This window comes from Camponotus floridanus, unplaced genomic scaffold (genome assembly GCF_003227725.1).
Source record: "Camponotus floridanus strain SB8 unplaced genomic scaffold, Cflo_v7.5 scaffold7, whole genome shotgun sequence".
NCBI classification, from domain to species: Eukaryota; Metazoa; Arthropoda; class Insecta; order Hymenoptera; family Formicidae; genus Camponotus; species Camponotus floridanus.
Window position 1 is genome coordinate 1,237,517 of NW_020229838.1, and position 25,641 is coordinate 1,263,157.

The 25,641-nt window shown below is 34.4% G+C and overlaps 4 protein-coding genes across 8 annotated transcripts; 3 read left to right on the forward strand and 1 right to left on the reverse strand.

The window, feature by feature from the left end:
• The first annotated feature begins 340 nt into the window (after positions 1 to 340).
• Positions 341 to 4,911, forward strand: LOC105251585 (leucine carboxyl methyltransferase 1). The gene is made up of 4 exons (XM_011258504.3): positions 341 to 862; positions 2,322 to 2,505; positions 2,592 to 2,943; positions 3,025 to 4,911. The coding sequence occupies exons 1-4, from the start codon at positions 653 to 655 to the stop codon at positions 3,227 to 3,229; spliced, it is 951 nt and encodes a 316-aa protein (XP_011256806.1). The 5' UTR covers positions 341 to 652; the 3' UTR covers positions 3,230 to 4,911.
• A 2,678-nt stretch (positions 4,912 to 7,589) lies between these two features.
• On the reverse strand, positions 7,590 to 11,844 carry LOC105251587 (very long-chain specific acyl-CoA dehydrogenase, mitochondrial). Its single transcript, XM_011258507.3, has 8 exons — positions 11,571 to 11,844; positions 10,697 to 10,904; positions 10,394 to 10,612; positions 9,817 to 10,245; positions 9,200 to 9,463; positions 8,436 to 8,792; positions 8,154 to 8,366; positions 7,590 to 7,843 (listed from the first exon to the last, which is right to left on the reverse strand). The coding sequence occupies exons 1-8, from the start codon at positions 11,657 to 11,659 to the stop codon at positions 7,706 to 7,708; spliced, it is 1,917 nt and encodes a 638-aa protein (XP_011256809.1). The 5' UTR covers positions 11,660 to 11,844; the 3' UTR covers positions 7,590 to 7,705.
• LOC105251586 (solute carrier family 25 member 51) lies at positions 11,759 to 14,692 on the forward strand. Its single transcript, XM_011258505.3, has 4 exons — positions 11,759 to 11,938; positions 12,234 to 12,444; positions 12,790 to 13,073; positions 13,695 to 14,692. The coding sequence occupies exons 3-4, from the start codon at positions 12,927 to 12,929 to the stop codon at positions 14,403 to 14,405; spliced, it is 858 nt and encodes a 285-aa protein (XP_011256807.1). The 5' UTR covers positions 11,759 to 11,938; positions 12,234 to 12,444; positions 12,790 to 12,926; the 3' UTR covers positions 14,406 to 14,692.
• Positions 14,693 to 15,988: 1,296 nt separating this feature from the next.
• Positions 15,989 to 25,000, forward strand: LOC105251588 (gamma-1-syntrophin). Of its 5 annotated transcripts, XM_011258510.3 has the most exons (12): positions 15,989 to 16,280; positions 16,689 to 16,968; positions 18,165 to 18,322; positions 21,437 to 21,541; positions 21,672 to 21,870; positions 22,530 to 22,655; positions 22,744 to 22,905; positions 23,166 to 23,350; positions 23,470 to 23,628; positions 23,851 to 24,075; positions 24,154 to 24,357; positions 24,436 to 25,000. In XM_011258510.3, exons 3-12 carry the CDS (start codon positions 18,302 to 18,304, stop codon positions 24,541 to 24,543), a joined length of 1,494 nt encoding a protein of 497 aa, XP_011256812.1. In that variant the 5' UTR covers positions 15,989 to 16,280; positions 16,689 to 16,968; positions 18,165 to 18,301; the 3' UTR covers positions 24,544 to 25,000. The 5 variants fall into 5 exon arrangements, with proteins under 5 accessions (XP_011256812.1, XP_011256810.1, XP_011256811.1 ...); XM_011258508.3 differs by lacking the exon at positions 18,165 to 18,322 and having other exon boundaries at positions 16,022 to 16,280; XM_011258509.3 differs by lacking the exon at positions 18,165 to 18,322 and having other exon boundaries at positions 16,025 to 16,280; positions 21,675 to 21,870.
• Positions 25,001 to 25,641: the final 641 nt, after the last annotated feature.

Genomic DNA, 25,641 nt, shown 5'->3' on the forward strand with positions numbered 1-25,641 from the left:
TTAATAGAAATATGATGAGCACAGATTAGCAGCAGAGCAGTTAAAAACCACCATTGGCATTTTGCCGACACTTTTACAAGATCTGTTCTCGACAGACTTGTTTGTCTGAAATTATAGTCTCGCTTTCCCATAAAAATCCGAACATGTATATATATATATATATATATATATATCGATTAAATGTTTAATTCTCGTTTAATTAAAAGAATTTAATTTTTTAGATAAAAATTGAAGATTTTTATCGGCATGTGAAATAAAGCAAAGGCGCCCGGTCTCGCGGCACCGCTCCTGCCGTGGAACGTCTGCGCATGCGCGCAGGTGTAGACTCGCGGTGCAGCAGCAGCAGCACCGCGGGGGCAGTATGGCCGGCGGTGGCGTAGTAGTGCGCCGCAAGTGACAGATACACGATCGTCCGCTTGACCGCCGCATCCATCTCCGGGGTGTCCGCGCGCGCCGCGCGAAACTCCGAGTGGTAGAATGATCGTTTCTATCTGAGTGAACGAACGAGAGGGAGAAGAAAGAGCAAGAGAGTGCGTGAGAGAAAGTGAACGGAAGAAGGAGAGAGAGAGAGAAAGAGAGTAAGTGAGAGAGGTAAAGATAGGGAGAGAGCGAACCCGTGCAGCAACCCGCCACTATCCCCGGCACCGGTGTGATGATCAAGGATATGGCGGACGATGAGGCCATACAGGCCACCAACGACGACGCCAGCGAGTGCAAGCGTTACGCGGTGCAGCTCGGCTACTGGTGCGACCCGTTCATCAGCCTGTTCGTCAAGCAGACCGCCCGGAAGGCGCCCGAGATCAATCGCGGATATTACGCCAGAGTCAAGGGCATCGAGCTCTTCGTCGACAAATTCCTCAAGGTGAGCATCAATGCGTTTCGATATACACAGCCGTCTACACTTTTTTTCCACGTCGCTCTTTACCAGACTTGTTTATTTATCTCGTCTCGAGCGCTGAAGTGGCAGACGTAGATGGTCCATTTGAAAAGAACGGTTTCTCGAACGCGATACCGAGTTCGTTTCCTGCAATTGCACCTTCTGCACTTTTTGCGGTTCTTCCCTTCCGAGAGACTTTATCCGTTTGTTTCTGCGCCGCGTATCTCGGATATATCGTTTCGTTGTCGAAGATAAAAAGTTCATGCCAAGATAAGCGCGATCTTTTATCGCGGACGTGGATGATGTAGGACGACGGGAGTCTCGGCGAAATATAACCTAGAACCTAGAAACGTGAATAGAAAACAATCGGGATGAGCGGGGACGGGGGAGCGGAATGAAAAGGCACGAGCGGGGCGGGGCGGGACGACGGGAGGGGCGAGATACAGCTGATCCGGGCGGCAGGGACGTGCAGCGGCGGAAACCTTGACCCGCTGACGGCCGAGGCCCTGTCCCAATTCCCGTGAGGTTCCCCGCTTTTCTCGCGACCGTCAGCCGATATATAGGTCAATGAAAAACGCGCTGCAGCGCGTGCAGCAGTTCCTCGTGTCTCATTTCCGACTTGGCACCGGCGAACCGGCGGTAGACGCAAATGTATACATATATATAGCGGAATAAAAATTTTCCATCATTGTATATAAACAAATATTTGTTTTCGACTTCGAAGTTATTTTACCCCAAATATCCGTTAATCCGAAATTCAAATATACGGAGAGTATCGGATATGTACACACACACACACACTCAAGCGCGCGCGTGCGTGCACACTTATTTATAAAGAATTATGAGGATAAAAACGAAAAATCAATCGTTTTTTATAATGCGAATAAAAAGTCCTTTTAATCTGTCCTAAGGCAGTATAATGGCAGTTTAATATTAAATAAAATTAACTTTTTTATGAAATTCATAATTTATGTTAACCTTTTTAATATGAAAATGTTGCCACGAATTGGAAAATTCTGTTTTAAAGTTGATAGTCTCGTTTCATAAATACCTAAGAAAAGCAAAGAGTTTTTCGATATATTGATTATAATTAATAAAATAATTAAAAAACCAGCATTAACAAATAATTCAAAATTAAAATAATGGTTTTTATTTTTTGTTAATTAAAACAATTAATCAATAATAAGACGAATAATTTTGTAATTTCAGGAAAGATTAATTTATACAATTATTAATATAAATATTAGTGATTAATATTATTGAAATATAGATATCTTGTGCTTATTACACACATAAAGTATGTGTAATAAGAAATTGAAAGAGAAAGAAAATATATATAATAATAATATATAAGAAAATGTATACCATAATATATAATATATAATTAAACTATAATTCATATCATTAGTCTTAATGGAATGTGATTCTTTTCACGTCTGTGCAGTTGTCTGGCGGTAAGGGGCAGATCATAAACTTGGGTTGTGGTTTTGACACACTCTACTGGAGGCTCAGGGAGGCGGGGAATAGCTCTGCGAACTTTGTAGAGCTCGACTTTCCCAGCATAACTGCGAAGAAATGTTATCACATCAAGAAACACAAGCAATTAATCGATATGCTAAACACCGAAGGTATCGGAACACGCGTTATTATACTCTCTCGTTATCTAAAAGTTGCTTATACTTTCTGTATACACGTTCCACATAATTGTTTTCAGACGGAGAGATCCGATTTTCGACCACAGAGCTGCACGCCGCGAATTATCATCTAGTCGGTACAGATCTGCGACACATAGCGGAGTTGAATAATAAGTTGACCCAAGCCGAAGTCAATTTTAATTTACCCACCATGTTCCTCGCAGAATGTGTTCTAGTGTATGTAGATGCTAGCGCGACCTCATCGTTGTTGAAATGGCTAGCGGGCAAGTTTTCCAATAGCCTCTTCGTCAGCTACGAACAGGTGAACATGAAGGACAAATTTGGCCAAGTTATGCTGTCAAATCTCCGTAGTCGCGGATGCTTATTGGCAGGCGTGGAAGACTGCGAATCGTTGGAGACTCAACAAAGGCGGTAACTACATCCTTTACACTTTTTATCTCTGTTCAACGATGGTCGACGAGGCGATAATTTATTTTTCTAATTTTGTTGCAGCTTTACCATAAATAATTGGGAAGGCACGAGCGCATGGACGATGGTGGAGGTTTATGATTCACTGCCTGTAATGGATCGTAATCGAATCGAGCATATAGAGCTGTTGGACGAACGAGAACTCCTCATTCAGCTACTTCAGCATTATTGTATCGCCATCGCTTGGAACGGACAAACATTCAAAAATCTGTCTATAGCACAGGGTTAGATCATCATCTAACTCTTCCTCTCTGTGTCTATCTTGCGAGTTACTCCAGGTAATGACATCATATAATCCCTAACTCGGCAAGTTCTTATGAATTACTTGTAATACCCCAACTGACAGCAGGAGATTAATGATTTTTAAATTACGCTTATATTCTGATTATTCGATAAGATTCGAATTGAAACTTTTATCTTTTCCATCTTTCAAACAGTTTGCTATAATAATTTTTGTATATTCTTCGAGTATATTCCTTGTCCTCCACTAAAAGCGTCATGAATATAATATTTTTTAATGACTGCTGTAAAACGAGACTGCTTGTAAAGCGATTCTCGATGTTGCGTGAGATATGACTAGCTAATACGCCAACAATGACCGGATAAAGTCGTTTTGATGTCCTTTCGCAGATTTCCAGTCATCTTAATTTACATTCGACGTACCTTCGAATTTTGTGTATGATGAATAACGACCTTATCTCTGCAAAAGATCGATCATGTCTCGCTTCAGATTTTTCTGATATGTAAAGGTACGGTCGATATTATATAATTAATGTAGATTGCTGTTGTGTTATATAATTGTGTGTGTGCGGCCAAATAGCGCGTTAATACTGCGCAGAGTAATTTATTATATTATGAGATATACCATCGCGAGGAGATCAATCATTCAACGCTCATTACATTTTTCTGTCACTATTTCGCTTATTATCCGACTATAATCTCATTTTAATATGAAAGTTTTAGATTTTGTTAGTTGCAAAGGATAATATTATAGAAGCTAAATCTGTTTCTTTTATCTGCACAGTTTTACATATTTCGCATAAAAACGATAAATGTATTCTTATTGTGCAAGGAGAAAAAATGTAAAGAAAAAGGAAAATATCTAGAAAGTATAATGATTTTTTATCTAGATTCTATATTTTGAATATATCTTTCATTGCAAATATAAAACTGTATTTTTCTGAAACATTCGTACATAAAACTCCAACCCTTTGAAAGTTTTAATACACGAGAATTCAAAGGAGAAGTGATGTAACATTATTTCGTATGCGCGATACGATCTTTGAGTATATTAAGTATATTAGAGATTACGAATCACATTGAGTCGTGAGAAATAAATCGCGATTAATATTACGATATATAAACGTGTTATGAGCGATTAGTTTCGTACAGATGCGTGGCCTGTGAAACGCGCGATGTGATTGATTATTTAAGATAATAAAAACAAAAGTGTGCACAACGAAAGTAAGATTTTAAGCAATCGAGCAAGTACTTAATTACTCTTGCGAGTGGATCGCATCGCGAACATCAGCCTTAATTAAAAAATCGGCAATGTATCTTTTTAATTATTTTCATTTCTACACTCGTAGATGTCGAATTTTATTTTCTGTATTAATTACCTTTATTGCGAATATAAAAACTGCGTGCCGATGTTCTTCGATAAAAATCCGACCAATTGATTTTATGATACGGAAATCGCATATGCTGGCACAATATAGCTGCTCCGCTTCTTTTCTCAACACCAATACCAAGTATGTACGTTACATTTAAGCAAGTCATAGAACGATAGTGTGAAGGATCAAAGGTCACAAAGATTTATTTTCATATTGAGGAATATCAGGGTTACGCATGTGTATTCAATCTAAGGATAATACGAGGAGATATTATAAGCTCTTACGAGACACATTCAAATCATCTTTTTTATATAGATATCAAGTGCTCTAACAAGCAGAGCTCGAATTTTATCGTCGTTTACGCGATGAAGTGAAGCGTTATTGCCGAGATCGTTTGTCGAGCATTAATAAAGGACTTGATTGTTTTCCTGGAGTTTGACGGCCTACTGGATTGGAATAATTGCATTATAGTGATATTGTATAGCGTGTAATAGTGCGCACATGTGATTTTGGCGATCACGCCTCACAGACATAAACGACGGTGACTTTCCAGTTTTGTCCAGGGATTATAGGAATCTAGCGAATTGAGAAATAGGATATTTTTTAACATCTAAATTTTTATTTCAACAAATGTTTTCTTTTAAAAAAATATTTTTAATAATAAAATAAAAATAAAAAATTATAAAAAATATTGAACAAAATTTTTTTTCAAATTTTTCGACGAATAAATAAATTTTTTGTAAACTTAATTCCCAAGTTCAAATAAATTTAATCTCGCAAAAAAATTTTGCATAAATTAAAAAAAAATCCTCAAATCGAAAATGATAAATTTTATGAAGATAAAATATCTAAAATATCTTTTTATTTTAGATATCAATATTTAATCTTGATCAGGTGCGCACAATATTCCAGATGCTTATTCTTTTGTTTCAATTTTCTTTACATCTTTTTATTTGGATTTTTTTATTAAAACATTAAATAAATATTAAAAAAATATTTAAAAAAAATATTATTAAATAAAAATACTATTAAATAAAAATATAATTAAATAAAAATTTTATATTATGTTAAAAAATATCCTATATTTCGATTAGCTAAATTATTATAACAAATATATTTCTATAATCATCTCTTACCCTGTTTCGAGCATTTTTTTCCTATACTTTTAATGTTATGTAAACAACGGTAATTTATTAGATTTAAGATATGAACGCAAACGCGCATTCTGCCGAATAACTACGTAGATTCATAGAGACTGTATGGGTGATTTTTCATCCCTTCAACGAGTAAATTAACATACCTGGAGTAACGAACATATATGTATAAAGAGAATAATTTCTCAGATGTTCTATTTTTCTCAGAGGTTACAAAAATTGCAGCCATTGTTATGATGTCTATCAACGTTCGTAGGTAAATCCCCGGCTCCCTCACCCGACATGTTGCCTTCTTTGCATGTAAAAAAATAATCCTCACCTTTCGCATTAGTTTCATATTATGTATAAGTCAGTTTGAAGTAAAATTGACTAATTTATTCGAACACTTATCATGTGTTAAAATTGACTTTAAGTTTGAGAATCAAAAACTTTTCGAATCTAAAGCTTTTATAGCGGATGTCGTCGCGAAAATTTGAGCAAAGCACTGCCACTATGAAAATTGAGCGAGATTTCAAACCTTATTGAAACTCGACGAATTCGCAATTTTCACTTGTTGGCTCTTTAATGGAAAAAAAATTGGAAAAAAATTATTGACTCTACATTATTTTATTTTATTTTGTCTAATAATAAAGAATTTTATTTTGTTAAGTTACGGCTAAAGAAACATCACATTCAAAAAATTTGTTTTACATAATATATTTCTCATAGACTGTGAGAAATCGAAAATAACAACATTAATTTGATTCTCAAACTTTAAGTGATATGCGATCGTATTGTGCGGATTGTGCGTGCAGCTTCATGTCTTTTCGCCTCACTTTCGTTTTACGTAAAGTATTAATCTCATGTACACGGATGTTACACATCTTGAAAAAAAAAAAAGATACAAGATCTATATATATAAGTATATATATAGATACACACATATACACACACATACACAGTGTGCTTCCACTTATTACGGATAAAGTACGATGGGAAAATTGTGCATCTTAATATTCGCATAATTGTGATATTGTTAAATTATGCATTTAACGATTAAAGAAAAACGAGCGATTGATTATAATTAATAATTCTTGTAGCTTCCTGTTCGATACATTTCTTTCATATGTCTTATGCGATAAAGAATTTCTTTGAGTGGGAAAAGAGAGCAGCTACGATATAATATTAAATTATATATATTTTTAAATTTATAAAATATACATATATATAGTATACATGTATATATAATATGTATATATATACATGTATGTATATGTATATACTGTAACACGACACACTTCTCCCATTTAAAGTCTTTCATTTAATTTATTATGTAAAAGACGACTTAATACATCGTGTGATCTATATTAAATGATTATTTTTATTATTTTACAAAAGTAATGGATATATATAAATAAACAGCATCTAAAAAAGGAAACGTGAAATAGATGTTTGTATGAGTATTTATTTAAAATCATTATTTCGTGTAAAGGTATAAAGAGAATATTAAAAATACATAATTTTATATGTACATGATATACCTTATACTTTACACCTTATAAGATTACTAGTTGCATTATTCATTGCTACAAAATTATATATGCATAAACAATTTTTAAACAGAGTTTGTTAATCACAATTTTTTTATATTTTTTGACTTTTACTTAATTTTAATTCAAAAAATTTAAAAAAATATATTTATTTCCTGTCCTATTTAAAATTTACGATGCATATTAATTAAATACAAATTTTTGAGACTTATAAATTAACTTATTTTACTTAATCAACTAAATTCATGTAAAAATTGAATTATGAATTATGAAGAAACAGTATGAAATAGATATTTTTTTCTCATCACACAAAGGGCAAATCTTATTCTTTTATATGGAGCATAGAAAAATCAGATAAGTCGTTTCTTACAGAAAAAAAAATTTACAATATTAAATTTACAATAAAACCTTAAAAGCCCAGAGGATTGAATTGTACGCACCCGCCGACGTCGCATACATTTCTCGAAATTTTATTTAATTTACTAAAAATGTCCAAGTGCTTACCAGTATTGACCTGCTGCAGATTATATGCAATGCGGCTGGATGCCTACACCAAGTAATGCAATTAATGTAATATATTAAAGTGTTTGATAATTATAAAATAAATCGTTATTTGCATAACCACTAGTAGGATCAAATAACATTCAAAACATAAGATGAAAAAATATTCAATCAATTGTTACTATTCAACTGAAAAAAATATTTTTTTAACATTAGACTCTCTAAATGATCCTTATATTAATAATAAAATTTACTCACTAAATTAGAAAAAAAAATTATAATGAAATATTATAAGCAAATAGTTTAGATAACAGTTTTTGATCCTGTTACAGTAAAGAGAATAAATATATTCATACCTCCATACACCAAGTTTCCGTCATTAACAATTCATGTTCTGCACTAGGAAGATTCTTATTCAGCGACGTAGTCGCCCTGCTCAGCACAATCGCCATTGTACATGCATCAAAAGCAGCTTGTGCAATCCTGTTGAGGATAAACTGTTCCTCTACAACTCCTCGTCCATATTTAATAAGAGTATTTTCTATCACTTGACCAAAGGTTTCTACACTCTGCAATTGCAATATTCTTTTTATACAAACTTATGTTACATAAGATTTTAATTTATTGTTTATTTTTACCTTTGAACAAAGTGCAGCACTTTCAGCCAATCTCGGATGAACTGAATCCCCAAAGGTAGGCAGCGATCTTAAACCGATCGCTCTGGTCGCCCGTTTAGTAGCTTCCTCGAAGATTAGCCCTAAATTCGCCGTGGGATTTTTAAAAGCTTTCTGCAGTTCCTTCAAATGGCTACCGGCATACTGAATCCCGGTGAGCGCCACAAATAAACGCAAAATGTCGTTTGTCCCTTCAAAGATTCTGAATATGCGTAGATCGCGCATCACACGCTCCAAACCAGTTTCAGACATGAAGCCCATACCTCCTAAGATTTGAATACTTTCATCGCAAACCAACCACGCAGATTCGGATGCGAAACACTACAATATAAAGAGACTATGTAATATATAATATGAACGACGAATATAGTAAATTTGCGATTTGTTAACATTAGAATTAGATTTTCGTTTCTATGTAGATATCTATGTATATCGTTTCTACATAGTACAAGTTTTCGTATCATAAAATAAATAACTATTGTATGAGAAAAAAACTGGCTAGATAAGATAATAAAGAGACAGGTACAAACTTTTTATTCTTCTAACAAGCTTTTTCTCACTATCAAATGAAGATACTATCAAAATTACTTTATAAAACTTTATAGAATCCTGATTACTGTTAGTGTATCTTTCTCTATAAAGTTACTGTAATTTTATAAATCTTTGTGATTTTTCTTTATGATATATTGATTTGATAAATTAAATTAATCGAATGACAGGAAAATTACTTTTGAAATAGCTGCTTCTAGATGATAATCTTGGCTTCCAAGGTCCATGTTTCCAGAAAGTGCGTATGCGAGAGACTCGGTGATATAATGTAGCATAACCATGCGCGCCAACTTTTCTTGTATAGTACCATAATTGTTTAACGTACGACCAAATTGCTTGCGTTGCGTTGCATGACTTACAGCCTTGTTGATGCAATAACGCATGGTACCGGAAAGGCACGCGGACATACCAAATCTTCCATTGTTTAGGATATTCATTGCAACCTGGAATTAAAGCTAATATTGCAATCGTTGTGCAGCATTTAAATTTACAAATAAAAATAATTCACAAAGCATCAAAAACAAGCTCAAAAATAAAAGAAAATTTTAGAAATTATATTAAATATATATTTTATAATTTTATTTATATATATATTGTAAAAATATAATATAGATTACTTATATATATATATATATATATATATATATATATATATATAACACACACACACACACGTGTGTGTGTGTATAAAAATATAATATAAATATAATATAAATAAGTTGTAAATGTTTTTTAATTTTCTTTTTAACAATTTATAATGTCACGAATATGAAAAGTTCGATTTACGAATTGTTACCTTAAAACCTTCACCCTCCTTGCCGAGAACATTTTCCGCCGGAATTTTGACGTCCTCAAAGAAAACTTCTGCCGTATTGCTACATTTAATGCCCATTTTTTTCTCAGGCGGTCCGCTGGTAACACCACCGAATTCCCTCTCGACGACGAAAGCGGTGATTTTCTCTTTCGTTTCGCCCGTTTTTGGATCCTTGAAAGGCACTTGCGCGAAGACGGTCATGATACTGGCGATACCACCGTTCGATATCCAAATTTTGCTGCCATTGAGAACATAGTGCGATCCGTCCGCAGACTTGATCGCGCGTGAACGTATCGAACTGGCATCAGAACCGGCACCTGGTTCCGTCAAGCAAAAAGCGGCGTACTCACCGTTACTAACCCGAGGTAGATATTTGGCTTTTTGTTCCGGAGTGCCATATAAAAGTATGCCCTAAAATAGACGTGCGCACAAAGTTTATTAAACAGAAAGACAGAGGAAAAAGGAAACATTATACTCAGATTATTGAGAAATATGTTAGAAGTGAAATAAATATGAAGAAAAATAAAGGAAAACACCATATCAAGAAAGAAGATTTTACCTTGAAACCTATGCTTTGATGTGCACCAAGCATGATACCAAGACCCAAATCATGATAGCCACATATTTCAACAACTCGACTGTACTGAGTATTTGTCAATCCTAATCCGCCAAATTCTTGAGGCACTTGCAGAGCAAACCCTCCCAATTCCCAGAGAGCAGCTGCCGTTTTCTCGTCTACACACGCGTTTTGATCATTTTTAACTGGATCATTTATTTCCTAATAGAAGAGAAAAACAAGCATATATCTTATACATAGATAGTTTTACATTTTGCTTATTTTACTGTTTGAAAAGATAGTTACCTCATAAAACTTCTCTATAGGATCAATAAGCATTTTTAACGTATCAGTTTGATCCTCATCCATAGGTTCTGGAAATGGGAACACTTGATTCAATTGTAATTGACCACGGAAGAGATTCATGGTGAAGGATTGAGATTCTTTTGTAGCAAGCTTTTCCTGCGGTTTTTCTTCGCTGGATGGTTTTACTGCAGCTTGCGTAGCCAAACATCTAAACATATATGTGTCGCATATAATTTTAATATCATTATGCAGTTATTATTTCAATTATTATTTTTTAAAAATTATTATTTAAGCAATTATATTTGTCTTAAGTATAAAATAACTTGATAATAAGTACATATAAAGACTATTTCATTTTAGAACGTATAATAAACTTTAACCTATTCTATTTTATTCTATTTATAAAATGCAACGATCATAGATCAAATGACACAATAATTGCTGTAAACAGTTTACAAATTCCAAACTATCAATATGTGACGTATGCATGCTCGACAATCCCGCGCACATGTACGTATACGTATTGCGAGAAGTACAGTCCAAAGTTCACATATGTGACACATATACTTGCGACTAAAAATATCATCGATACAAAATTTCGGGTCGAAGTGCAAACTTATGATTTATAAATTTCGCAAATTATGCGAATTGATTCGTTAAAAATCATACAAATATTTATATTCCACGTAATAATAAACAAATATAATATACCATGTATAAATTACATTAAAATCATTTTTATGGTTCAAATTCGATGAAATACGATCATATTAATTGAAAATAGTCAAATAGCAAGTATTAATAACATAATTTTTAAAGTTTGCTCGAGATTAGCAACAGGTTGAGCCAATCGAATGAGAAATAATCGTGTCACCTTGATGCGTTCCAAAGTCCTAAGGGCGCTTCGAGAGCCTTATTAAAGTTCCTGGGAGCTGACGAGAGCGTTTTGGTGATGCGAAACATTGTCTGAATATTTTATTTATTCTGATAATAATAATAATAATATAAAATTGTTATATCGATAATAATTCTTATTTCACTCTGCAGGAGACAACTACGACACCTGCACGTCACAATGATACGAAGAATACTGTCATATCGTAAATCGTAATCAACTGGTCGACTCAGTCGTTGTGGCGTAGAATGATTCCAAAGGAAGTTTACACCATTGAGCTCTGTAACATAGAGCCTTCAATGGTGCAGGAATAATCCAATTCATAGAAAAAAATATATAGACACTAGGTAAATCGCTATTTTGATCACGGATAGGTTGATTAGTATCATAATTAAAAACATTGATCAAAAGCATCTTTATGTGTAGAGATACTTAACGAATAAAAGAAGTAAAATTTATCTTCCAATGTCACTGTTTACATTCGCAAATAAAACCGAAAAATTATCTGGAAGCTCCATATTTATTTCACTGTGTTATCTGATGACAAATGTTTTTAGTTTAAATGATATAATATAAAAAGAGACAGAGATCCAACCAAAAATATATCTGTCTCTTTCTAATCTTGGTCTTGATTTTCTTTAGGGAAAGCTCCCTCTCCAGTGCCGCGATCGAACATTGATCAGCTGTAGATGATATGTCAGACCCAACATGGCGGCACTTGACATACGCACGTCATCGATAATGATACATGCGTGATAACGAGTGCCACGGTCCTCGGCACCGTTAATACCTAAAGTTTTTTAGATGTCTTTGAAACTATGGGTTGAATGGCACGGAAGGAAACTTTAAACACGTAAGTCGAAAATTGATGTCTTGGGAATTTGTCAACACGTGATACGATTAGGTTAGGTTACATAATGTATTCGCGCGAAGACTTTTCACGCTTTCCAAATATGAAATTTACTTTTCAGTCTTACTTCAAGTTAGATTGCAAATGACTGAGTATAATTGTAAATTTATGTACGTTGAAATTACATTTCCTTGTATAAGAAAATATAATTAGATAAATGCAAAAGATTCATTTAGATATGATAATGCATAATTCATTGATACAAATTCATCCATATCAGAGATGAGAGATTTAGAAGTAAGCGGCTTGGATATTAATAATTAATTAATCTTTGTTTTTATTTTTCAGATAAAAAGATGCCTAATTCAATATGCAATTTGTCACAAATATCTTTGGAAAAAAAGTTTCTAGAGTACATTTAATATTAAGACAATCGAATATTTTTCCTTCTGAATATTTTTTGTGTTCTTAAAAATTATACTAACATGAATAACGTCACGTCGCAAAAGCTATCATTGTATTCAGTTCTCAAAATCAGAAGAGATGATTTCAATGAATTTATTTGTGGCTGGGGCGCTGCTGTTATTAACGTCACTGTCACTTTTCCAATTAATAAAATCATTTTCAGACAGGTTCGTAATATAAATAACACTAATAAATATTTTTTTGTACATCATGACAACATAGAATATTTAAGAAAAAGAGATTTTTCAGAGATTTCTTTTTTTATCAAGAAAAAAACCAAGACAAAGAATTCTGAAATTGTACTGATACTCAATTTTTTAAAAAATTCTCTCTTTGATAATTTTGCTTTTATATTACGAGCATTCAGCAACATATAATCAATCAATTGGCCAAATTATGAATTTTATACATGTTTAAAAAAAATTATATATATATATATATATTTATTTATATATTTAACATTCTAACATAACATACGGAATATATAGTGAATTCTTTTTTGTAATTTTTAGTAATAATGCTATGCAAATAAAAAAATGTTTATCTTTTGAAAGCTAGTTTTTTCCATTATATTTTTAAGTTTAACATTTAAAATTTAAGTAACTCTTTATTTTTCTTATGAAAAATACTTATATAAATAAAATACATAGTGAAAAAACTTATTTTCAAGAATTGCATATAAAAATTCTTTAATTTTATTGGAAATTTTGAATAAAAATATCTGAAAAATTGAAGAAATTCTTTTATAAAATTTAAATAGAAATACATTTGATTATGTTACGATACAGATTTTGGAGGGAGTACCAATGAGAGCTGCGATCGGGCAAATATCGCAAGAGGGAATACAATTGTTATATCGTGGAATTTTACCACCTCTGTGCCAAAAAACTCTATCCCTCAGTTTAATGTTTAGCACATACGAAGGATGTAAACAGAGATTATGCTTGCTCACCAAAAACGACGTGCTGGCTAAGGTACTGGCGGCGAATATAGCCGGCACGATAGAGGCTGTGCTCATGCCGCTCGAGAGAGTACAAACGCTACTTCAAGATTGGCGATATCATGACAAATTCAAAAACACATCCCATACATTTAGGTATCTGTTGACGAATTACGGTATTTCTGAATGTTATCGCGGTATGGTTCCTATCATATATAGAAATGGCTTGTCCAATCTGATGTTCTTCACTCTGCGAGATCAATCGAAAGTGTTGATAGGTGAACAAGATTCATTATTGACTAATTTTATCAGCGGTGCGTTCATTGGTGGCTTTACTAGTACAGTGTTTTATCCGATGAATGTAATTAAAATACATATGCAGACAAAGATCGGTGGTGACTTCGAGAAATTCCACGTTGTGATTCGCGAGCTATATGTCTCCAGAGATCGAAGTTTATCTTCTTTTTACAAAGGCGTACACCTGAATTACATGAGGTCTTTCATTAGTTGGGGTGTGATAAATGCATCATATGATTTCTTGAAGAGCATTATTTTCTAAATTATTTAATGGAGAAAAAAGTGTTTTTATTTGTATTTAAGAAATTTATTTCACCTCCTGCTGTATATATTTTAGATAATAGTAGGACATTGTGTCTTATGCAGAAAGATACAAGATGTGAATATCGCACATTCTTCCTGCTATAAATATGCAGGATTGCACATAGGAAAGAAATCTATTATATATATATGTGTAAAAACTTTATCTAGTTTAATATCTACCTTTAATAACTGTTTGGAAACATTGTCACAGATTGACTTGTTTCCTTTTTAATAAGAATAATCCAGAATGGATTTTATAAAACATATTCTTTTTGTTTACAAAAATATTGTATGATTTGTATGTACAAATCACATATAGATAGATAATTTTATAAAGAGATCTTTGATAATTTAATCTTTACTTTATAAATTTTACAAACTTTATCATGTGAATTTTTAAATGCATATAATTGAAACATACATCACTAATGATGGAAAATAATTACAATCCAATTAATAAGATAAGCAAATTGCTCCAAATCATGAGCAAAATGCTATTTCTCATCTTATGGTTGATAAAACTATAATTATAGCATCCCTGTTTGTGTTTAGTCCACAAATTATATATAATTACTATATAATTATATGTATATTGATATACTTTATACAAAAATTCTTTAATTACAATTATACAGAAATACTCTATGGAAAATCTCTGAATTTTGAAACGCTTATAATTATATCTAGAACGCAGTGACACGATTTGTAATGTGTGATATGACATTGTGTGTCAATAATCCAAAAAATAGAATAAAGAGAAATATTCGAATATTTATTATTACAGTAACACATATGTAAAATAGTATAGAGAAGGAACAAAATACAAAATGCTTATTATTTAAATACAACGTAATTCTTCATATGATATTAATTTTATATGTTATAATGTCATATGTATGTCAATATATATTTATTTTGTGATATACATGATAGAAATTTAGCGAGATATAACAATTCAATCAACGAGATGTGACATGATATAATGTTATAATTGTATGGTTAAATAATTCAAAGACACAAAGAATCGAACAATGATATACATTTAGATATCAAACAATATTTATATGACTAATTAAATATTCATGTTATGTACTCGTACCGAGATATGAAAAGTAGTTCAAAATACAATATAATTTCGATATCGATTACAGTATTTTATTTCATTACAATTATGTATAGATATATTCAATGTACATCCTTAAAATTCCCGCCAAATTAAATATAGCTGTATTCCGATGTTTCTTGCCAGTACTGAAGATCTATAGTTTACGTCACGTATACTATAGATTTTCAGCACTGGCAGTTTATATCAAAACGCTCTCCTTTTCTATAAATTTACTTCTATATTAAAAAAAAACTCGCAGTAGAATATTTTCGGACACGAGTGTATGAATAAAAACATCAGTGCAAGAGAAGTATAGATAAAATTATGTCCATAATTAAGATTCGAGTTATCGCGAGAGATGAAATTATCCCGATGTATCTTGAATTTTTGCAGCGCGAGTCGAAGGAAGGAGGTCGATAGGAGGAGGCAGATTGGCCTGGTCAATGCAAGGACAACGCTTGCTTTGATCCGCGCCTGAAGGAGCCAGAACGAGACGCCGCTTATGCGCGGCGCCCCGCATAAATCGATGCGCCGAGGCTCTCGGCCGCGCGACATATGTGTCCGCGCACGCACGCGCGCGCACATGTCGCCGCACTGACAGACACAGACGCGTGCGGCCAGTTCGCGCTCGCCGCCAGGCTCACGCTCGTCATCTGGAGGCATTTTCCGATCGCATCGACATCGTCGCCGACGACCGGTTCGACACCAATTTTCCACTCGATCACATAGGTAGGGCTGCATAATCGCTGACCCCCGGGATCGAGGACTCTCGTCGAGCCTCGACGTGACTCTTCCCCTCGATCGTTCCCTATCAGGGATTCGAATCGGAGTTGTCGATTTCGGTCGAGGGGGTAGATTTTTCGAGGAAAGACGAACTTTCTTCAGGAAACGTCCTCGCGATAATCGAATTCGTAAATTAGTTCAATTTCCGAGAGACAGTCCAACGATTCGAGGTCATGAATTTTAATTTCGGGGAGTCAAGGGATTTTTTTTTTTTTTATATACGAGAGTCGTAAGGATCATTTTCGCGCTTCTTGGGAATTGAAAACGCACCGGTATATCAATCCTCGCGCGCGCGGTAGCTTCTCTCCCCCCCCTCTCGTCCCCTCCCTCTCTGATATACATTCTCTCGCGCAGGGAGAGCCGCTACGATGAAGGGCCGTCGCGGTCGTCGCGCTGCCGTCGCGAGGAACAGCCCGTCACCGGGACAGTGAGAGTCGCGATAGTGCGGTAGCCGCCGATGTCGCCAGCGGTGACCACGACGAGTCCCGTCGCCGAGGCTGACAGCAGCAGCGGTACGAGCCTCGGACGAAACGCCAGGGTGCCGTCACCTCACTAATCACGCCCGAGAATAATGAGAATCAACGCGACGAAGATGAGCACTCCGATCGAGGAGAAGATTGACCAGAAGCTCAAGGTACGTCTCCCGAGGAAGAGGGGCCAAGGCGATCTCGCACGCTGCCCGTCGATCTTCGATGATCAATAATAAAGCGCATCCGCGGCTCCTACTCGCATACTTAGTCGCATAATCCTGGCCGCGATGCCTGGTCTCCGGGAGGCTCGTTTCGAGCAGATGTGCGCTGGATATTCCTGGATATCCGGATACAATTGCGTTCGACGTATTAAACCGAGTCACTTTCCATTAGAGACCGAATCGGGGCTTAAAGGGGATTAAAGTCCGTCTTAAAATTATCTCCAAGACTATTCCCGGAAATTAATTCGGAGATATTTAACGTATCTGGCGTTTAATTTGTCTTGATTAATGATGAGATCGATTGTAATTTCGTTGGGAAACGTATCGTTAACATAATACTTATATAACGATTGGATATTTAGATCATTGAATCCAATTATTTAATGTATTCGAGAGCTTTATTCCCTTGAAATATATGTAAAAAAAAATGCAACTCTCTCGACATAATTATCTCTCTCTGATACGCGCAAATAATACGATCTTATTTTCTGCATCCGAAGTCAGTCCGAGTCTCAATTCGAGTCAGTTCATAGTCATATATGAATGTTTCGTTAAACGTTAATCATAGATTGCAGTCACGGCAGCATTTACCGCTAGATACGGTATGTGAGCGTGGCCTCGTGTTTTTGCATACGATAAGAGCGAATGAAAGGTCAAAAGAGTCGTATATGCGACTGCGGTGCATTTTAGTCGGGTCGCGTTGCACACGTAATTCTACTCGTTACCGTCCGCTCCGAGCAGATACACGCTTACATACTGATGAAGTAATATCATCTGGATACCCCATAATTAGTAGACGCATTCACAGAGTGTATCTTCCCCGAGGTTTATCATTCGTGCAAAAAAAGCATTTAGAACGAAAACTGTGCGACTCTCTTAATCGTCTCTAAAATAGAAATATTAAATCTCTTTTAATATATATTTAATTATCTTATAATTTTTATTTAATTATCAAATCTATAATTTAATTTAATATAATTAATTATTTTATTTTTTAATTATTTTTTAATTATCTTATTAATTACTTTATTTAATTATCAGACATATAAATAATTCACTTCGTACGTGATGATTCTTGCTTCGTATAAGAAAAAATTGTCTCTCAAGGTGTACATCTAAGTATTTTTTTACGTTTTTAGAAGTCGAAGATGCGGTTACATCTGAGAGTTATGTTTTGGACTTGGAATTTTCTGGACCAGCGCTCGTACATCTTCAACTCATCTTCTCGCGTCAATTATTCTCTTTACGCGCTCAATCGACACGTTTCATCATCCCGATGAAATTCACGGTGCGACAGGTGCATAAAATGTTTCTCGATCGAAACGTCATTAATCTCCCGTAAACGAGCCCTCGACGATTCGCCCCGATTACTGCAAAATGGTGAGAAAAGTTTCGCCGGGCGCGCGAAAAGTTTGGTCGTTTTTATTAACGAAAATCTTCCCTAAACTCGATTCGTTGTTTCACCGAGATTTCCCGTTTTCTTCCAGGTCGTAATAGCTACATACTAGCTACATACTAGCTACAACATACGATAGCGATAGACTATAGGATATCGATCGATATTGGTAGAATCGATCCGTTTCCATAAACGTTAGTTAAATATGATTAAAGTTTTAACGTGATTCCATGTCCTACTTTCTAAATGCAGAAAGAAGAGTCGGGGGATGACAGTTAAATCTTAGTTAATTTTAACGAATGCTTACAGCAACAATTCTGCGATGAAATTGGCTATTTGGTGGTTTTTAGTATCGCATGAAGGATTCTAGACTTTATAGCCTAAGGAACCCCCAACACAGCGCTTAATTGATGCTTTCCGAGAAACGAGCCTTATCGTTCGCTTTGATAGATGCTCCTGCGTATGTACTCCAAATTGGCAGTTTGATGTTTGCCATTAAACACAACTCTGTGGAAGAGAAGATCGATATTCGTGCCGCGAATACCAATTAATTTAATTACTTTGTCTATGTTAATAATGTTTTATGTTAATGATACCTTGATAAAGTGTAATATCACATTTTGCTGGATTACGTAAAAATTGTTACATTCAATAATCTGGCGCACCAATAACGTATCACTCGTTTTAGAGTTCATTTTTATTTTTTCGGAGAAATCGCGACTTCTTTTTATATCACGATGTTTTTACGAGAACAACGATAGTTTGTTACGTGTTTTGCGATAAAATTCTCGTTCTGCAACCGTGTAACGAGTGTTTCACGTTGGTTTTTTTTGAATCAGAAAGGAGATAAAAAAGCTTATACGAACGACATCGATCATTTTCGCGTTGCCCTCTTCTCGGATATTGAGGATTATTACGAATAAGGTCGCGGCAATGAGAAAACCGCGAAACTCTGTTAAATATTTCACACGTTGAATTTATAGAGAAAGGTATACAATAATAAATGCGCGAAACAGCATGATATATTTGGAAATTATGGAGTCGGTCTTTTCTATTTTTATTGTGTTTTATCGTTAATATATATTAATATATATATATAATAATATATTAATATATATATATATATATATATATATATATAATACTTTAAAAATATATGAGTAATATACATAATTATAATTTATATCGAGAAACATCATTTTATTGTTAATATATAATACTTTATAAAAATATATGAAACGCATAATCGTAATGTTGTATCAGGAAACATCATGAAAATAGAATTCATTAGGTGAATTTCACGCAAACTGATATCGTTATCGAGAATTCGTTCTGCACGTTTCAATGGATCATATTTCGAGGATAGTTTAGCGTTCCTGGTAATAATTAATGTCGAATTAATTGGAACGGACGAATTGTTAACGGGGACAAATAACGAACGCTCTGTATTCGTTTACTAAAAATATATATATATATATGTGTAAGGAGGGCATTCAGACGGGGAAAAGTGTTAAAATATAAAATGTCGTCCCGTTTTATCTGATTTTAATGACCCCGAAGAATTTCATTTATCAGCCGCGTTTTCGATTGTCACATTTAATACATATATATAAAGAATGGATCAATTTAGAAACTCTTCGGAACTTTCGCGACCAATTGAGTATGATTTTCTTTGACGAGATCGATTCGTTCGCTACGTAAAAAAAATATGGATTTTTTTTTTATAAATTCATATTGATAAACCATTCTGACATTTCAATCTTTGTATTTTATTCTTCGTTTAATTCGCTTTTTTTACATTTAATAAAATGTACTTTTTTTAAGTGCATTTTGTATAGAAGTTTAATGTGTAGAATATCACTAACTTTTATCGCAAACGATTGATTCCTATCGATCATATCTTGAGACAAATTGATTCAAAATTCAAGAACAGTCAAGAACCTCATAAATGAAAGATAGCTCGCGCTGAGTTACATCCCACTCTATATACGTTATGACGTCTATAAATGTTAACTGATTCTCTAAATCATTTAACTGTTTTTCTCTTCCTCATCATCGAGGAAAAAAAAGAGAGTCAACATCGAATCGTGATTGATTGATTAATTCAGGGAGTGTTTGTTCATAAAAAAAACGAAAGGAGAGGGAGCTTGATTAATAAAACGAAGCTGTTATTATATTGGAAAAAAAATAATGGACATTTGTAGATCGTACGAACTACGATGCGGTTAATTTCCTGCGAACCGCACGCGGCAAATTAACAAATATGAATTAATTTAAGCCGATTGCGGTCTCACGCGGGTCAAATGTAACGGCCGGATCACACGGTTCGTTCCACCGGCCAACGAACGGGAAATAACGTAATAACGATAATTCCGTCCGGAATAATTGAAAACGATCGCTGTAACCCAATAAAACAGTGACATCCAATTAAGAATTTATCGGAACCTTTCTCAAGTTCTCATGCATAAATGCATGTTTGGCCGCGTGCAGTGACTTTGTTAATCAATCAATATGCATAGAAATCCATTAATATCGGTATCGCACATCACGACGTGCCTCTTCTTTTTTAATCTTGGAACTATGTCCGTATGTACCCTGCACCCCTTTCTCTCTCCCGAGAGCATCTCTAAAATAGCTTCTATTTTCTCTCTTTAATTCAGCGAGTCTTTATCTTGCTTTTCCTATTTCGACTCAGCGTTGTTGAATGCAAATTACTTCGTTCTGAATAAAAGCAGAGAAAATAATAGAACGCTGTATATTGTTATTTTTAAATCTGAAGCCGCAACTCATAAAAATGGAGTATTTTCAACAAACTGTGAAGAGATAAATTCGATTTTATACTTAGTTTAAGAACAATCAATTTATATGATTTTTCAGGTCACTAAATCTGCTCCGTATTTTCTCGAAGTTCCATTTAGATACGAGCGCGTATTTTCTCATATTTTTCGAGCGAATAAAATGACAGTCCTCGATGACAGGGAATGGTTTTTGACCATTTGAATTTATTATCGATAGGTACGAACGGGAATGGTGACGGTTAGCGATGGAAAGAGTAAACCTATCCCGATGCGTTTGCACCTGTCGATGGAGGTATTGAAGCTTCAACGAGAGGATTTGGAGGTAAAGTGCCTTTCGATAGTGTGTATTAACTATTTAGAAGAACGAATAACCATCGCGTCGATATAAATGTGATATTTTATCGATCACGGATCACTGTATTATATGTGCCAAAGACGAGACTAAATTTTAGCAGGCAGCGAATCACAATAAGCCACCTCTGGACGCCAAGGAGCGCATGGTGCAAATTACCAGGCAGAAGGTCGGTGGTCTGGGACTGAGCATAAAGGGTGGAGCGGAACATAAACTTCCAGTGCTGATATCGAGGATTTATAAAGGTCAGGCCGCCGATCAGTGCGGTCAACTCTTTGTAGGAGATGCAATTATTAAAGGTATCGATAAAATTGTACGCACGTGTTCGCTTATGTAATATTACATAATGTATGTTCCGTTATCAGTACGAGACACGTTTCATAAATTATACATGTTACATTTATCTGATACATGCGCATAAAATATCTATCCTTCTCTAATTTAGATTGACGTTAAATGTTTAAGATAAGTCGAAAATTCGATATTGGCATTATATTATCCTCGTTTATCTCTCCTTGCTTCCCGCGCTAATTTAATTCTATTTAGATTATTCCAGTCTATATGAAAGCTATGATATCTTCTATTAATATTTGCTCCGTATTATTTGCCCCGACGCTGTGATACGACATTGACAGTTTGACGATAGTTGAATAGCACCCTGTACAGTTAATGAGTATCGATTTCAATTTTCCTACTTGTGTCAATGTGCTCGCTCCTATTGAAAGAAAAGTTGACATCGATGCTATTTTGTATTATATTCGAAACAATCAGGATCTCTCTCTCTCTCCCTCCCTCTCTCTCTCTCTCTCTCTCCCTCCCTCCCTCCCTCTCTCTCCCCCCTCCCCCTCTCCCCTCTCTCCCTCCCTCTCTCTCTCTCTATTTATTACGTGCTACTCTTTGTTTATGACAATATTGAGAATTTATTAAATTATATAATCCATGCTCTATGATTCTACAGTGAATGGAGAGTATATTACGGCGTGTAATCACGACGATGCTGTCAATATTTTAAGGAATGCCGGTGATATAGTAGTTTTAACGGTCAAACATTATCGAGCGGCCAAGCCATTTCTACAAAAGAATGGTACTATAATATTATAAATTATTACAAAAATAATTGACTGATAAATTGTGATGTATTTATCTGTTGATATCTTAATGCTTATTAACAGAGAAGGAAGAAAAGTTGGATAATGTTGCCAATGGTACGGCGGAAGACGGATGGATATCGCCCAACAGGCAAGGAGGCAGTCCCAGATGCAGTCACAGTCGACAAAGTTCGAACGCATCTTCGAGCTCGATGCAATATAAAAGATGGGTGGATGTCATTACGGGTAATTATATTTTCATTCTAAAATAAATAGATAAATTTAAGATTCGAGTCGCATTTATTCCTTTATATTTGACGCTAATTGTAATACTTTTTGAACTTTATATATATTATAAAAGCGATTGTATGTATTGCTAAAAATGTTATTTTAAAACACTTTATATATGTATGATATGTATTTTCGGGTTAAAAATATCGAGCAGCAATTTAAATATATAGTACGCATATTTACAGTACGTAAATGATTAATGGTGGCATTTTCAGTTCCATTAATGATGGCGTATGTCACAAGATATATATTTGGAACCGACAAATTAAGAAGAAACGCATTCGAAGTGAGAGGTCTTAACGGAGCGCGTACAGGAGTAATACACTGCGATGATAGCGCTATTCTGAGCCAATGGTTAAAATATATAACTGATAACATTACAGGATTAACGCACTTGCAGGTGATATAAATAATGCGATTGAACGCATCATATTTTCCATATAATAGTCCAAATAATTAATGACTAATACTTCGCTATCTGTATCATTTCGAGTGGATTGAGCTTAAATTTCATTTTAGATGAAACTGTACAATCGCAATTTTGGAGTCGGTGAACGCATAGAATACATGGGCTGGGTGAATGAGGCAGTTAGCAATAGTAATCAACCGTGGCAGAGTTACAGACCGCGGTTTCTGGCTCTAAAGGGACCGGATTTATTGCTGTTTGAAACACCTCCTGTATGTATTATATATAATTTGCATATTTTTTATTTCGTTTATTTTGGATTAATTAAAAAAAATTATTAGGCGCAAAAAGCGAGGTCAACGATATTATTTTTAAATCTAAATCTATGTTAATCTATAATTAAAACAATACAAAATCATGAGAATTAGTATGCATATCATAAAATTATGTGTGTTAAATCGAAGAAATATTCTCATATTATTGTCGTTTTTCAGTGCAATATCGGCGATTGGTCACGCTGCGCGTTAACTTTCAAGGTGTATCAGACAATGTTTCGCGTGATGCGCGAATCGGAGAATGTGGACGAGCGGCAGCATTGCTTCTTGGCGCAAAGTCCAGGAAAACCGCCACGTTACTTGAGCGTCGAGACTAGACAAGAACTCCTGCGAGTCGAGGCAGCGTGGCACACCGCCATATGTTCAGCTGTTACATATTTAAAGGTGCGTCGTGATCCGCATCTAGAACAATTTCAACATCGTCATCCTTTTCTCATGTATTTTCTCTCTTTTTCCTTTCAGAGCAAAACTTTCCCAGTGACTTTTAATAGCAGAAGCGCAGGTTTAACGTTGGAATGGACTCAAGGATTCACGTTGTCGTACGAAGGGATCGGCGAAATTGCGTGGCGTTACAAATTCTCTCAATTGAGAGGGTCCAGCGACGACGGTAAAAGCAGGCTCAAATTACACTTCCAAGAACCAGATAGTATTGCTATCGAAACGAAGGTAAAACTGAATTTTGTGGCAAATTAAAAGGTTCAATATAGAGAAATGTATATTTACGTCTTGCATACATTTCAACAGGAATTGGAGTGTTCCCAGTTGCAAAACTTGTTATTCTGTATGCATGCGTTTCTTACCGCAAAGGTAGCCGCGGTAGATCCTACATTTTTAACGTCGACCACTCCGTAAAGAGCTGTAATATAGATGTAATATGATATAAACATTATTGCCGACGAATCACCAAGTGGATCACTTTTGTGTTCTGTTGACGTTATATGGATTAGATAGAGAGCTTGAAGTGCGCTAAAAGTTCGCTGAAGGGAGAAGCAGCAGAAGAGGAGTGACAGAAACTAGTCAATATATCCAAAAAGTATTTTTATCGTTTACATAAATATACAGATCACAAAGCGGTACTACTCTATTCATCCTACCAAGCCAATTTCACTAGTATACATATGAACCTAACGGCTATTATAGTATTATACGCATCTAAGTATAAGAATTCTTTAGTTTCTAGGAGCGGCAGTGCGCATTTATGTATAATTGTCCTATGACGCGATTATGTTTTATATATTATCTGCTTTTGTTGTGTATATTCTTTTTTGAATTTTTGACATAATATCATGTTTTGTGTGTATACGTGATTATATTTAATATATATTATATGCTTATATATTTTAATTATATATTAATAAATTTTTTTGTTTTCTGTTTTGGATATTTGATTATAATTTCGTTAATATGGAATATTTAAAAAATTATTATTTAATATTATAAAATAATAATATTGAATTAGAATTTACAAAAATCAATACAGATACGGTCGGGATAGGGGTCCGATCTTTAAGTTACAATAATGGCGCGAATAATATTTTTAGTTATAAAACATTTTATTTGTATATAAATATATATTGCATTGCGTACCATACATATATCAGGTGCCTTAAAAAAACCATGAACAAGAAGTAGCTAAATTAAAGGAGGCATCAAATTTCTGTTTCTCATCAATAAAGAAAATCATTACATACATTCATATATTTAAAATATTGATAAAAAAAATTGAACAACTTGCATTTTAGTAGAGAAATTCTAATTTGCAATCTTAAAGGGATACTTTACAGAGTGTAATTACATTGAAAATAAAACAATATTGATTCGTCCATACGATAAAACGTCAAAATAACAATTACACTCCTATAGCAATAAATTATAATCTACAATTAGAGATGGTTCACATTCATAATGGATGGAATAGTTTTTTTTTATGCAATATTATCGATGGGGGCA

Coding starts and splice junctions, on each gene's coding strand:
- LOC105251585 (XM_011258504.3), top strand. CDS start 653: ATGATCAAGGATATGGCGGACGATGAGGCCATACAGGCCACCAACGAC. Junction 2,506..2,591: donor CGATATGCTAAACACCGAAG/GTATCGGAACAC, acceptor AATTGTTTTCAG/ACGGAGAGATCCGATTTTCG. Junction 2,944..3,024: donor TTGGAGACTCAACAAAGGCG/GTAACTACATCC, acceptor ATTTTGTTGCAG/CTTTACCATAAATAATTGGG.
- LOC105251588 (XM_011258508.3), top strand. CDS start 16,906: ATGAGAATCAACGCGACGAAGATGAGCACTCCGATCGAGGAGAAGATT. Junction 22,656..22,743: donor GCCATTTCTACAAAAGAATG/GTACTATAATAT, acceptor GCTTATTAACAG/AGAAGGAAGAAAAGTTGGAT. Junction 22,906..23,165: donor ATGGGTGGATGTCATTACGG/GTAATTATATTT, acceptor TGGCATTTTCAG/TTCCATTAATGATGGCGTAT.
- LOC105251587 (XM_011258507.3), bottom strand. CDS start 11,659: ATGTTTCGCATCACCAAAACGCTCTCGTCAGCTCCCAGGAACTTTAAT. Junction 10,613..10,696: donor CTATAGAGAAGTTTTATGAG/GTAACTATCTTT, acceptor CTCTTCTATTAG/GAAATAAATGATCCAGTTAA. Junction 8,367..8,435: donor GTGCTGCACTTTGTTCAAAG/GTAAAAATAAAC, acceptor TTGCAATTGCAG/AGTGTAGAAACCTTTGGTCA.
- LOC105251586 (XM_011258505.3), top strand. CDS start 12,927: ATGAATAACGTCACGTCGCAAAAGCTATCATTGTATTCAGTTCTCAAA. Junction 13,074..13,694: donor ATAAAATCATTTTCAGACAG/GTTCGTAATATA, acceptor GTTACGATACAG/ATTTTGGAGGGAGTACCAAT.